The 12,487-nt window shown below is 46.5% G+C and overlaps 1 protein-coding gene across 1 annotated transcript; it reads left to right on the forward strand.

The window, feature by feature from the left end:
- Positions 1-750: 750 nt before the first annotated feature.
- Positions 751-7,783, forward strand: LOC124777836. The gene is made up of 2 exons (XM_047253365.1): positions 751-963; positions 7,045-7,783. The coding sequence occupies exons 1-2, from the start codon at positions 754-756 to the stop codon at positions 7,447-7,449; spliced, it is 615 nt and encodes a 204-aa protein (XP_047109321.1). The 5' UTR covers positions 751-753; the 3' UTR covers positions 7,450-7,783.
- The last annotated feature ends 4,704 nt before the right edge of the window (positions 7,784-12,487 follow it).

The following is a 12,487-nucleotide window of genomic DNA, read 5'->3' on the forward strand; positions in this document are numbered from 1 at the left end:
TAGCCGAATTCTAGATTTAATTTAATGAAGTCTGAAAGGAAAGGATGACTGACTGCTGAACTCCATCATTTTGAAAGTCTAGCTTTTCTGTTTCATTTTCAGAGAAAAGAAACCGCGGCTGTGTAATGGAGCCGAGCACGGAAAAGAGAAATGAAATGCCGTCGTGGATGGACAACAAATTCATCGAAGAGGCTTTCCTCAAAGCGGGCAACGAAGTCGACTCGGATACTGCACGTATCGAGTACGCGTGCAAGTACGGAGGTGGCTTAATGAGCGAGACTTTCCGCCTGCGGGCGAAGCTTCGAGGGCAGAGTGCCGGAGAACCGTCGCTGGTGGTGAAGAGCGCGCTGCGGTCGGAGGGCGCGATGAAGGACCTGGGCAGCTCGGACGTGTTCTCGCGGGAGCGCGCCGTCTACTGCGACGTGCTTCCCGCGCTGGCGGCCGAGGGCGGTGGCGGGGGCAGCGCGTGGGCGGCGGTGGCGCCCGCGTGCTACGGCAGCGGCGCGCCGCCCGGGCCCGACTACCTGCTGCTGGAGGACCTGTCGGCGGCCGGCTTCTGGGAGCCGCAGGCGGCGCCGCTGGACCGCGCGCAGTGTGCCGCCGCGCTGGCCGCAGCCGCCCGCCTGCACGCCGCCAGCGTGCCGCAGCTGCCGCGGCCCCCCGCTCGACGGCCTGCTCTTCCGGCAGTCGCTCACTTTCGCCGACGAGAACGCCGCCGCCGTCGGCGGCCTGGTGCAGTCGTCCCTGCTGCGCATGGGGGAGGTGCTCGCGGAATACCCGTGGTTTCACCCGTACCACCAACGCTTCCAGAAGCTGGCGCGCGAGCTGTACCCGCGAGCGGCGCGGGCAGTCAAGGAATGCTCCGGTGGTCTGCGCGTCCTGCTGCACGGCGACCTCAAGAGGAACAACATCATGTTCCGCACCGCAGCGGGAGAGCTCCAAGTCCGTCTCTACGACTTCCAGGTCTGTGTCACACATTCCTTCATATATACACAGTATCTCTCCTGAGAATCATCAGGCGCGTTTTCTCTCGTGTGTCCGTACATACACTACTGGCCATTAAAATTGCTACACCAATAAGAAATGCAGATGATAAACGGGTATTCATTGGAGAAATATATTATACTAGAACTGACATGTCATTACATTTTCACGCAATTTGGGTGCATAGATCCTGAGAAATAGGTACCCTGAACAACCACCTAAGGCCGTAATAACGGCCTTGATACGCCTGGGCATTGAGTCACACAGAGCTTGGATGGCTGCCCATGCTGCAGCACGATACCACAATTCATCAAGAGTAGTGACTGGCGTATTGTGACGAGCCAGTTGCCCGGCCGCCATTGACGAGACGTTTTCAATTGGTGAGAGATCTGGAGAATGTGCTGGCAAGGGCAGCAGTCGAACGTTTTCTGTATCCAGAAAGGCCCGTACGGGACCCGCAACATGCGGTCGTGCAGTATCCCGCTGAAATGTAGGGTTTCGCGGGGATCGAATTAAGGGTAGAGCCACAGGTCGTAACATATCTCAAATGTAACGTCCACTGTTCAAAGTGCCGTCAATGCGAACTAGAGGTGACCGAGACGTGTAACCAATGGCACCCCGTACCATCACGCCGGGTGATACGCCAGTATGGCGATGACGAATACACGCTTCCAATGTGCATTCACCGCGATGTCGTCAAACACGGATGCGACCATCATGATGCTGTAAACACAACCTGAATTCATCCGAAAAAATGACATTTTGCCATTCGTGCACCCTGGTTTGTCGTTGAGTACACCATCGCAGGCGCTCCTGTCTGTGATGCAGCATCAAGCGTAACCACAGCCATGGTCTCCGAGCTGATAGTTCATGCTGCTGCAAACGTCGTCGAACTGTTCGTGCAGATGGTTGTTGTCTTGCAAACGTCCCCATCTGTTGACTCAGGGATCGAGACGTGGCTGCACGATCCATTACAAAATGGCTCGGAGCACTATGGGACTTAAATTCTGAGGTCATCAGCCCCTTAGAACTACTTAAACCTAACTAAACTAAGGACATCACACACATCCATGCCCGAGGCAGGATTCGTACCTGCGACCGTGGCGGTCGCGCGGTTCCAGGCTGTAGTGCCTAGAACTGCTCGGCCACCTCGGCCGGCACGATCCATTACAGCCATGAGGATAAGGTGTCTGTCATCTCGACTGCTAGTGATACGAGGCCGTTGGGATCCAACACGGCGTTCCGTATTACCCTCCTGAACCCATCGATTCCATATTCTGCTAACAGTCATTGGATCTCGACGAACGCGAGCAGCAATGTCGCGACATGATAAACCGCATTCACGATAGCCTACAATCCGACCTTTATCAAAGTCGGAAACGTGATGGTACGCATTTCTTCTCCTTACACGAGGCATCACAGCAACGTTTCACAAGCCAACGCCGGTCACCTGCTGTTTGTGTATGAGAAATCGGTTAGAAACGTTCCTCGTGTCAGCACTTTGTAGGTGTCGCCACCGGCGCCAACCTTGTGTGATTGCTCTGAAAAGCTAATCATTTGCATATCACAGCATCTTCTTCTTGTCGGTTAAATTTCTCGTCTGTACCACGTCATCTTCGTGGTGTAGCAAATTTAATGGCCAGTAGTGTATTTCCAATTTCCTATTTTCAGTGTGGAGCTGGAGTCAGCTCAGACAAATTCTGCTCGTCACGTCGTTCATGCTATGCCCAGCGCCGACGGAAACCATCAGTTTGTTTCCCGTTACAATCCAAATTACTTTTGAAGCGGATTTTTACTTGCCCCGGTCCCATATTAGTCTAGTGCGATAATTGTGGTCTAGATATGTACGAGGGTGAGTCAAATGAAAACCTTAAATATTTTTTAAATATTATTTACTATGCAGAAGTGGTGCAAAGCTGTAACACTTTTCAACAGAATCTCCCCCACGCTCAAAGCAAGTCCTCCAGCACTTACAAAGTGCATAAATTCCTTTGGAAAAAAATTCTTTCGGTAATCCGCGCAATCACTCATGCACCGTGTGGCGTACCTCTTCATCAAAACGGAACTTCTTTCCTCCCATTGCGTCTTTGAGTGGTACAAACATATGGAAATCACTTGGGGGCAAGGTCTGGTGACTATGGTGGATGAGGAAGACACTCAAAATGCAGGTCTGTGATTGTTGTAACTGTTGTACGGGCAGTGTGGGGCCTTGCATTGTCATGTTGCAAAAGGACACCTGTTGACAGCAATCCATGTCGCTTTGATTTGATTGCAGCCGCAGATGATTTTTTTTTGGAGATCTTTGTATGATGCACTGGTGACAGTGATCCCTCTAAGCATGTAATGCTCCAAAATGACGCCTTTTTCGTCCCAAAAGAGTCAGCATAACCTTCCCTGCTGATGGTTCTGTTCAAAACTTCTTTGGTTTTGGTGATGATGAATGGCGCCATTCTTTGCTCGCTCTCTTCGTTTCCGGTTGGTGGAAGTGAACCCAGGTTTCGTCCCCAGCAACGATTCTTGCAAGGAAGCCATGACCTTCTCGTTCAAAGCGCCGAAGAAGCTCCTCACAAGCATCAACACGTCGTTCTCTCATTTCAGGAGTCAGCTGCCGTAGCACCCATCTTGCAGACACTTTGTGAAACTGGAGCATATCATGCACAATGTGGTGTGCTGACTCATGACTAATGTGTAAACTTGCTGCAGTGTCATTCAGTGTCACTCGGCGGTTTTCCTTCTGTGGTGTCACTGCCAGACACCACACTTGCTAGGTGGTAGCCTTTAAATCGGCCGCGGTCCATTAGTATACGTCGGACCCGCGTGTCGCCACTATCAGTGATTGAAGACCGAGCGCCGCCACACGGCAGGTCTAGAGAGACTTCCTAGCACTCGCCCCAGTTGTACAGCCGACTTTGCTAGCGATGGTTCACTGACAAAATACGCTCTCATTTGCCGAGACGATAGTTAGCATAGCCTTCAGCTACGTCATTTGCTACGACCTAGCAAGGCGCCATTACCAGTTACTATTGATGCTGTAAAACATGTACCGTCAAGAGCGATGTTCACCAATTATGGATTAAAGTTAAGTATTCCAGCAGCTTCGTACGTTTTTTGTTAGTCTCATTTCCTTGACCTGTTCCAGACCTCACGCCAGCCTGCGTGAGCTAAAACGCGTGCCTTTCGGCTTCCTCTCATAGTGGGTTGACTGTCTTGGCAATCCACAACACCTTCACTATGGCTTCAACTGCTGCAATGTTCTGTGGAGTCACAACTCGTTGTCCCTGACGTGGACGCGGAGCATCTTCCACTGAAGTCACACCATTTGCGAACTTCTTACTCCATTCGTAGACTTGATGCTGTGACAGACATGCATCACCGCACTGAACCTTCATTCGTCGATGAATTTCAATAGGTTTCACACCTTCACTACGCAAAAACCGAATAACAGAACGCTGTTCTTCCCTGGTGCAAGTCGCAAGTGGGGCGGCCATCTTTATACTGACACTGCGACGGTATGTGTGCATCTGCACTATGCTGCCACCTACTGGCCATTCTGTACACTGTTTGTAGCACGCTTACCAACTTACAGGATAAAGGCGCGAAATTTCGATTTGTTATTACAAATTTCAGGTTTTTCATTTGACTCACGCTCGTAGATAGTTGCGTGTGGACCAGCCTTTAAGGCTTAGAGCAGTGGTTCCCAACCTTTCTGAGACCATTATCCCTCAGTGAAACCAGGTATTAGCCAGAATCCCCCCCTCCCCCCGGAATCTCCTCCCACCTCCCCCGCCCCCACCACCACTATCTTCAACATTACAGTCTAATTGAAAATTAGCATCACAAACAATATTCTTTGAACACTTTTACTTTCAAAATGAAGGATAAATGATGTATAGTTATTGTAGATTAATAACCCACGAACGAGTAAATAAATGAGGCGATTAGTATTGCACGTGTCTAACAATCTTTTTTTATACAATGATGCAGTTCTCAGTCTATCCCGAGTGCTGCTTACAACTCCTTTTCAGAAACGAAAGCTAACTATCAACATTGAGGGTAAATACTTGCTACAAAACACATGCTTCCTCACCATCACTCCTCTTCCTAGTGACACCTTCTTCAGCCATAGTCTGCAACCGCATTTCAAATCAACCAAGTTAAGATGAGTGCGCTGTACTTATTACTTGCAGTTTATTTCAGTGGCTCGACTGCTTACTTCTGAAATGACACAAACTGAAATACTTCCACTGTGAATGTTGCGAATCTAACCACAACCGACAATGTTGTTGTTGTTGTTGTTGTTGTTGTTGTTGTTGTGGTGGTGGTGGTGGTGGTGGTGGTGGTGGTCTTCAATCCTGAGACTGGTTTGATGCAGCTCTCCATGCTATTCTATCCTGTGCAAGCTGCTTCATCTCCAAGTACGTACTGCAGCCTACATCTTTCTGAATCTGCTTAGTTTATTCATCTCTTGGTCTCCCTCAACGATTTTTACCCTCCACGCTGCCCTCTAATACTAAATTGCTGATCCCTTGATGCCTCAGAACATCTCCTACCACCCGATCCCTTCTTCTAGTCAAGTTGTCCCACAAACTCCTCTTCTCCCCAATCCTATTCAATACTTCCTCATTAGTTACGTGATCTACCCATCTAATCTTCAGCACTCTTCTGTAGCACCACATTTCAAAGGCTTCTATTCTCTTCTTGTCCAAACTATTTATCGTCCATGTTTCACTTCCATACATGGCTACACTCCATACAAATACTTTCAGAAACGACTTCCTGACACTTAAATCTGTACTCGATGTTAACAAATTTCTCTTCTTCAGAAACGCTTTCCTTGCCATTGCCAGTTTACATTTTATATCCTCTCTACTTCGACCATCATCAGTTATTTTGCTCCCCAAATAGCAAAACTTCCTTACTACTTTAAGTGTCTCATTTCCTAATCCAATTCCTTCAGCATCACCCGACTTAATTCGACTACATTCCATTATCCTCGTTTTGCTTTTGTTCAAAAAATGGTTCAAATGGCTCTAAGCACTATGGGACTTAACATCTGAGGTCATCAGTCCCCTAGACTTAGAACTACTTAAACTTAACTAACCTAAGGACATCACACACCTCCATGCCCGAGGCAGGATTCGAACCTGCGACCGTAGCAGCCGCGTGGTTCCGGACTGAAGCGCCTAGAACCGCTCGGCCACCGCGGTCGGCCTGCTTTTGTTGATGTTCATCTTATATCCTCCTTTCAAGACACTGTCCATTCCGTTCAGCTGCACTTCCAAGTCCTTTGCTGTCTCTGACAAAATTACAATGTTATCGGCGAACATATAATAATAATAATAATAATAATAATAATAATAATAATATGTAGGCCCTACAGCAACATAATAGCCATTACCCAGTTACGGTTATGTTGTGCCATCAATTAGTTCGTTTATCTGTGAATAATGAAGGAATTTCTGGTCCTAAAATTCGGAGAAGGCATTTTCAAGAGATATTTAAGCATATGTGATCTACATGTCTCAATTTGATTGTTGTAAGTGCGTGGTACAAAGTTCACGTGCATCTTCGTTTCGTAATCTGTAATCTCCACCACATAACGACACACGTTAACGCTAGTATTTGAGAATTGCAATTACTGGTAACTTATGTAATCGGTATTATTGTCTTACAAAATAGTGATAACAATAATAAAATTTTAAAAATAATTTAGTTTCGTGACCGAAACACAGTAGGACCCTTTTGTTTATACCCTTCAGAGCGTAATTGCCCCCAGGTTGGGAACCACTGGCTTAGAGTATAACACTAATGCCGCGCGGGATTAGACGAGCGGTCTAAAGGCGCTGCAGTCATGGACTGTGCGGCTGGTCCCGGCGGAGTTTCGAGTCCTCCCTCGGGCATGGGTGTGATAATTTAGGTTAAGTAGTGTGTAAGCTTAGGGACTGATGACCTTAGCAGTTAAGTCCCATGAGATTTCACACACATTTGAACATTTTTTTTATAACACTAATGATGTGAGTGGACTATTTCTGAAGGCGTGTGACTCTGTACATTTTGCAGTGCGCACACGTGGGGTGCCCCGCCGAGGACGTGGTGTACCTGCTGTATAGCAGCGCCAGCCTGGAGGTGCTGCAGCACCACGTGGACGAGCTGGTGGCCGGCTACCACGCCAGTCTGCAGGCAGCCCTGCGGGCCCTGGGGCTGCACCAGGCGGCCGACGACTTCCCCCTGCACCAGCTCACCAGCGACATGGAGCGCATGGCCCCGGTGAAGCTGTTCTGCACCTTCCAGAGCATGCCCTTGCTCATCAGCCAGCACTGCATAGACTTTGATCCCAACGTTGCGCTCGCAGATAACGACGACGGAAACGTGAAGAGATTCATTCGCCAGTGTATCACTAATCCGACTTTCTTATGCACTGTGCAGTACCTGATACCTGTTTTTGAGGAAAGAGGTTGGATATAGACTGCTTTGTATTACCCATTGCTTGCTGCTGATGCGAGTGGTAAATAAACGCTAAGGCAAAAAAACAATTATTCCCTACTAAGGAACTACCCGAATGGGAGTGAAATCGGTAGCTGTGGTGTACTGTACAGAAAACAAATTAGTAAAACTTCAGTAAAATTGGGTGATTTGTTATTCAGTAAGCCAATAATGTGTTGGACCACCTGTGCTCTTATACAAGCAGTTATTTGGCTTGGCATTGATTGACTGAGTTGGTGGATGACCTGCTAAGGGATATCGTGCCAAATTCTGTCCAACTGGCGCGTTAGACTGTCAAAATCGCGAGTTGGTTGGAGGGCCCTGACCATAATTATCCAAACGTTCTCAACTGGTGTGTGGGGGGGGGTTGGGGGGTTGGTGGTGGGGGGGTTGTAGGGGGATGTGAGGGGGGGTTGTGGGGAGGGTGGGGGGGATGTGGGGGGGTGGGGGTGGGGGGGAGTTCACATTACTCAACGCTGAAGCACATTAACTCTAAGTATCGATATGACCTGGTGAACAATGAAGTAAACATGTGCGTACTGGGCTAATAAGTTATCAGCAAGATTCCGAAAAAATGAATACTTCAGAAATCACATGACAAAAGCGATTTCTTGTTGTGCGATGAAATATTATTCAATGATGTTAGTTTTAAAATAAAATGTTTCTTCATTAATGAAATAAAAATGTCCCTTCATTAATGTTAACCACTAGTCTATAAGCAATGGAGTTGTCTCAAAATCTAGTTCCAGAAGTTCGAGGCTCCGAAAGGTAAGGTTGGTAACCACATCTGCTATTTATGTACATGTCCTGAGTCTACCTAATGCGACGGAAGGAAGATTAGGGTTTAGTATCCCGTCGACTGCGATTAGGAGCAAAGCACATCCACAAGAGAAGGACGGGGAAAGAAATCGACACTATGCTTTCAAGAGAACCATCCCAGCATTCATCTTAAGCCGGCTGGTGTGGCCGAGCGGTTCTAGGTGCTTCAGTCTGGAACCGCGCGACCGCTACGGCCGCAGGTTCGAATCCTGCCTCGGGTATGGATGTGTGTGATGTCCTTAGGTTAGTTAGGTTTAAGTAGTTCTGAGTTCTAGGGGACTGATGGCCTCAGATGTTAAGCCCCATAGTGCTCAGAGCCATTTGAGCCATTCATCTTAAGCGATTTAGGGAAAAGACAGGAAACCTAAATCTGGATGAAATTTATTCCTGAAATTCATCTAACTGTAATACATATAAATGTACTACCTAAAGCGCTATACTACCTAAAGATATGTATGAAAATTTGTACCAGATCGGGACTCCAACCCGGATTTCCCACTTATCACGAGCAGTCGCCTTACTGCTTAGGCAATCCGACCATCTCCCCAAACTAACGCAGACTTCCATATGTTACACATATCTACTTCTTCACATATATCTACACTCGCACGTGGGTCGGTCCAGGGCTCGAATAGTTGAAGTGATAGGATTACTACTCTCGGTAAGTGGGAAATCCAGTATCGTGTCCCAGTTCCGCACAAATTTTCATTTGGCGCTTTAGGTAGTACATCTATGCCAATTATAGTTAAGTTGGATTTCAGGAATAAATTTCAATATTTGAAACTAGTTCGTCTTCAAATGTATCTCTGGATGACCGGGTGTAGGTCTGAACTGCCTTTCTCCAGAACTTGGCTCTAGTGTGCAGGCCACCCCACTGGCTTTCTCTCTACAGAAAGGGGCCAGCCAAACCTTGCGTCCCCCAGTCCACTGACATTTTACCATTAAATATGTCTGATGTTCCGTGCCTACTCTACGAAATATTGTGTGGTGTTCTGTAATTTAATGCAGTACTGACAATCTAATGCTGAGTAATAGCTTCTCCTTACAGGAAGTGAACCGTTTTCGCACATCTGCTACGTCCATGGTTACCAGCCTCAATTTCAAAGAGCGATAGTGAAACGAAAGAGGAAAAAAGATGACAACAAACGTCTGTCTTGAAGTGATATTTCAGGACACTGTCATTACAATCATCAGCCTTCCTGGCCCGCAAGAACGAACACTGCATTACACTCCCTACGAGTTTAGCACTGTGGTCAAACATCCAGCCTGCAGTCCTTTTTTATTCGCTTTCAGAATTTGCTCTTACAGCTTGTTTACAACTGGTTTACTTCTTTTTAATTTAATACTTTTCAAACTCGAAAAATTTTTTAGTGGATGTTCACATACAAATTTCTCTTTTTACATTGCGTAAGTTTTTCCATCTACTTTTACATATACAGGATGAGGCAGCTAAGAGAGGCCATCCTAAATATCTTCAGAATTAATAGATATATCAAGATGTGGCAAAACGGCGAATTTTCCGATGTTTGCAAGTAATTTTATTGTTTATAGTGCCAAATTGACACCGACTTTCCTCTAGTGAAACTACACTGATGTCCAAAATTAAAACAACAAACCGCTATTTCCAAGTCCTGCGTTTAATTCACAATACAATCATACAAACTGTCTACAGATGTCCGTCTGGTAGTGTTCTGCACGGAAGATGGTTTTCCAGTCAACGGACAACCAGGTCAACGACAATGTCAGAAAGCCTATCAAATGGGTGAATGTTTACCGCGTAGTCCCACATCCAGAATCGCTGTGTAACAGTCATAGATGGTGCAGTATGGCATAGAATAGACGCCTACCAGGCACTCCGCAGTGTAGAGCCATAGGAAGAATGGGAGCAGGACAGTCGCAAACTGTGACTTAACGTGAATCGTTATGTTGTTTCTCGGGTGTGGCGACAGTTTATAGAGACCAAAACTGTATCCCCCGAACCACGTGTGACATCAGAAAGAGAGGAATGTTATTTGGCTGTCAGGGCACGATAGTACCAACATAGTACCGCACTGCAGCTGGCATCTGACCTCGCAATATCCATGGACGTTTGTACCGAGGCAGACGGTGTACGAAAGGCTTCGGCAGGGTAGCCTTTGCTGTCGAAGACCTGTTGTATGTGTACCTCTGACGCGTCTTCACAGAAGGGAACGCCTAGAACAGTCGTCAACATGCCACATGGACGGTCGAACAGTGGGCCGATGTTCCTTGCACAGATGAGTCCAAATTTGGTCTGGAGAGTCGACGGGTTCACACTGGAGAAACGTGGAATACGACTTCGGGACCCAAACTACGAAAACAGACCGATATCGAAGAGAATCCCTAATGGTGTGGTCAGGGATTATGTTGACCACTTGAACACCTCTTCATGAAATTGTGCGGGTGAATCGGCAAGGCTTAACTGCTGTCGGGAATCGTGACGAGACCTTGCGACCTTATGTGAGGTTCTTGCGAGTTGCTGTGGGTCCAGGCTTCGTATTGAGGGACGATAATGCTCGACCTCATAGAGCGCGGGTGGTTGATGTTTTCTTGGAAACGGAAGCTATTGCACGCGGGGCGTGACATGCTCATTGTCTCGATTTGAATCCCATTGAGCATAACTTGAATGCACTAGCGAGACTGAGTACAACACATTACCATCCACCAACCATTGTCCAAGACTTGCGAGCAGCTCTGCAAGACGAATGGGTGTCATTGCCTTTACATGAGGTTGATGACATGATCCACATCATGGCCCGTTGTTATCAGACCTGTATTGCCGCCAGAGGTGGACACATCCCATACTGAGTACATTAACCATTTGTCGGAATGTGAGTGCAAATCCCTTAAGTTGGAAAAAAACCAACGTTTTTGCTGCCGTTAAGAATGTTGCAGTTGTTTACGTTCTGTATTCTTTACATTGTTTCTACTTTTACATCAACTGTTTATACTGTTTTGTGACAAAAGAAACGCACCTTTGCAAAATTTCTGTTTGTTGCCTTAATTTTGGACACCAGTGTGGTTTACTTCTTCTGTGCTTCTTATGTGGCATTTTAAAGAAGCTTCTAAGAGAACTTCAATGACATAATCTGCATGGGACTTGATCAAATAGTATCAAGGTAACAGCACCGCCAACAACTGTCCCGCCGTCAGGAGAAGAGGTCCACAAACGTCTGTCCTATTACACCACATGTGAGTAAGCATGTAACTAAAGTACGGTTCGTGTGTACATTATCATGGCTGTCACACCAAGTGCGCAAAATGTTGATCTTGAGCATTTAAACACGCTATAAAGTGATTCTGGAGAAAAAGTACCGCACTTTGTATTTCATCTAGAGTTAACGACAGCACAGGCCCGTATTGTTAACACTTCGGAGACAATGCACTTGGAGGAATATTGGGTCTAGGAAACCGGCCATTTCTGCCATTACTTGAAGAGTTTATGGCACACATGTAATTGATGGATCTTAAAGAGTAATACATACTACAAAGGGGCCAAGCTTCAAGTTTTATTTTTCATATTTATTTGAGATAAATCACAAATTTTAAAATAATGACAAAGTATAATTATTTTCCCAAAAAAAAAATATCGAAGCGAGCTGTGGAGCAAATTTCTTCCTCTTGAGCTTCCACAATTACTTGCTCACTCAACAAACGTGACGTATTTGTAGCAGAATTACGGAGAACTGCGGAACACAACGAGTACACGCAAAAAATTACGACAGTGGTCACATTGGCTCAGACATTACCGACAGTAGCTATTACGTTCACTGTTTCTTTCGAAATAATTCTAGAAATGAACAAAACAAGGCAGCAACAGTCAAGAGGCGGGTTGCGAGACTTCCATACATTGTTGTTACACGAAATGAGTCCAGTTTTAAAGTGACTGGTGGCTCGCGCGTTAATAAAGTCGCGGTCCGGCATCTACTCGGGAGTGGTCTTTGTAACACAGTCGCGGCCCGAGCTGTGTTCGGGATTGGTCTCCAAAGTGTTAAGGCATTTCATGCATTCGGAAGGCTTCGATGTTTCCTAATAGACCTCTTGTTTTAATTTTCGTCACAGATAAAAGTGTTAAGTTTGGTGAGTCTGCAGACCATATTGCGTTTCTTGAAAGACTGTTCCAATGTTCTCCAAATGTTATCTGAAAATGGTCTGTCAGTGCATGAGTGCAATGGGAGGGCCA

This window comes from Schistocerca piceifrons, chromosome 2, assembly GCF_021461385.2.
Source record: "Schistocerca piceifrons isolate TAMUIC-IGC-003096 chromosome 2, iqSchPice1.1, whole genome shotgun sequence".
Lineage (NCBI taxonomy): Eukaryota > Metazoa > Arthropoda > Insecta > Orthoptera > Acrididae > Schistocerca > Schistocerca piceifrons.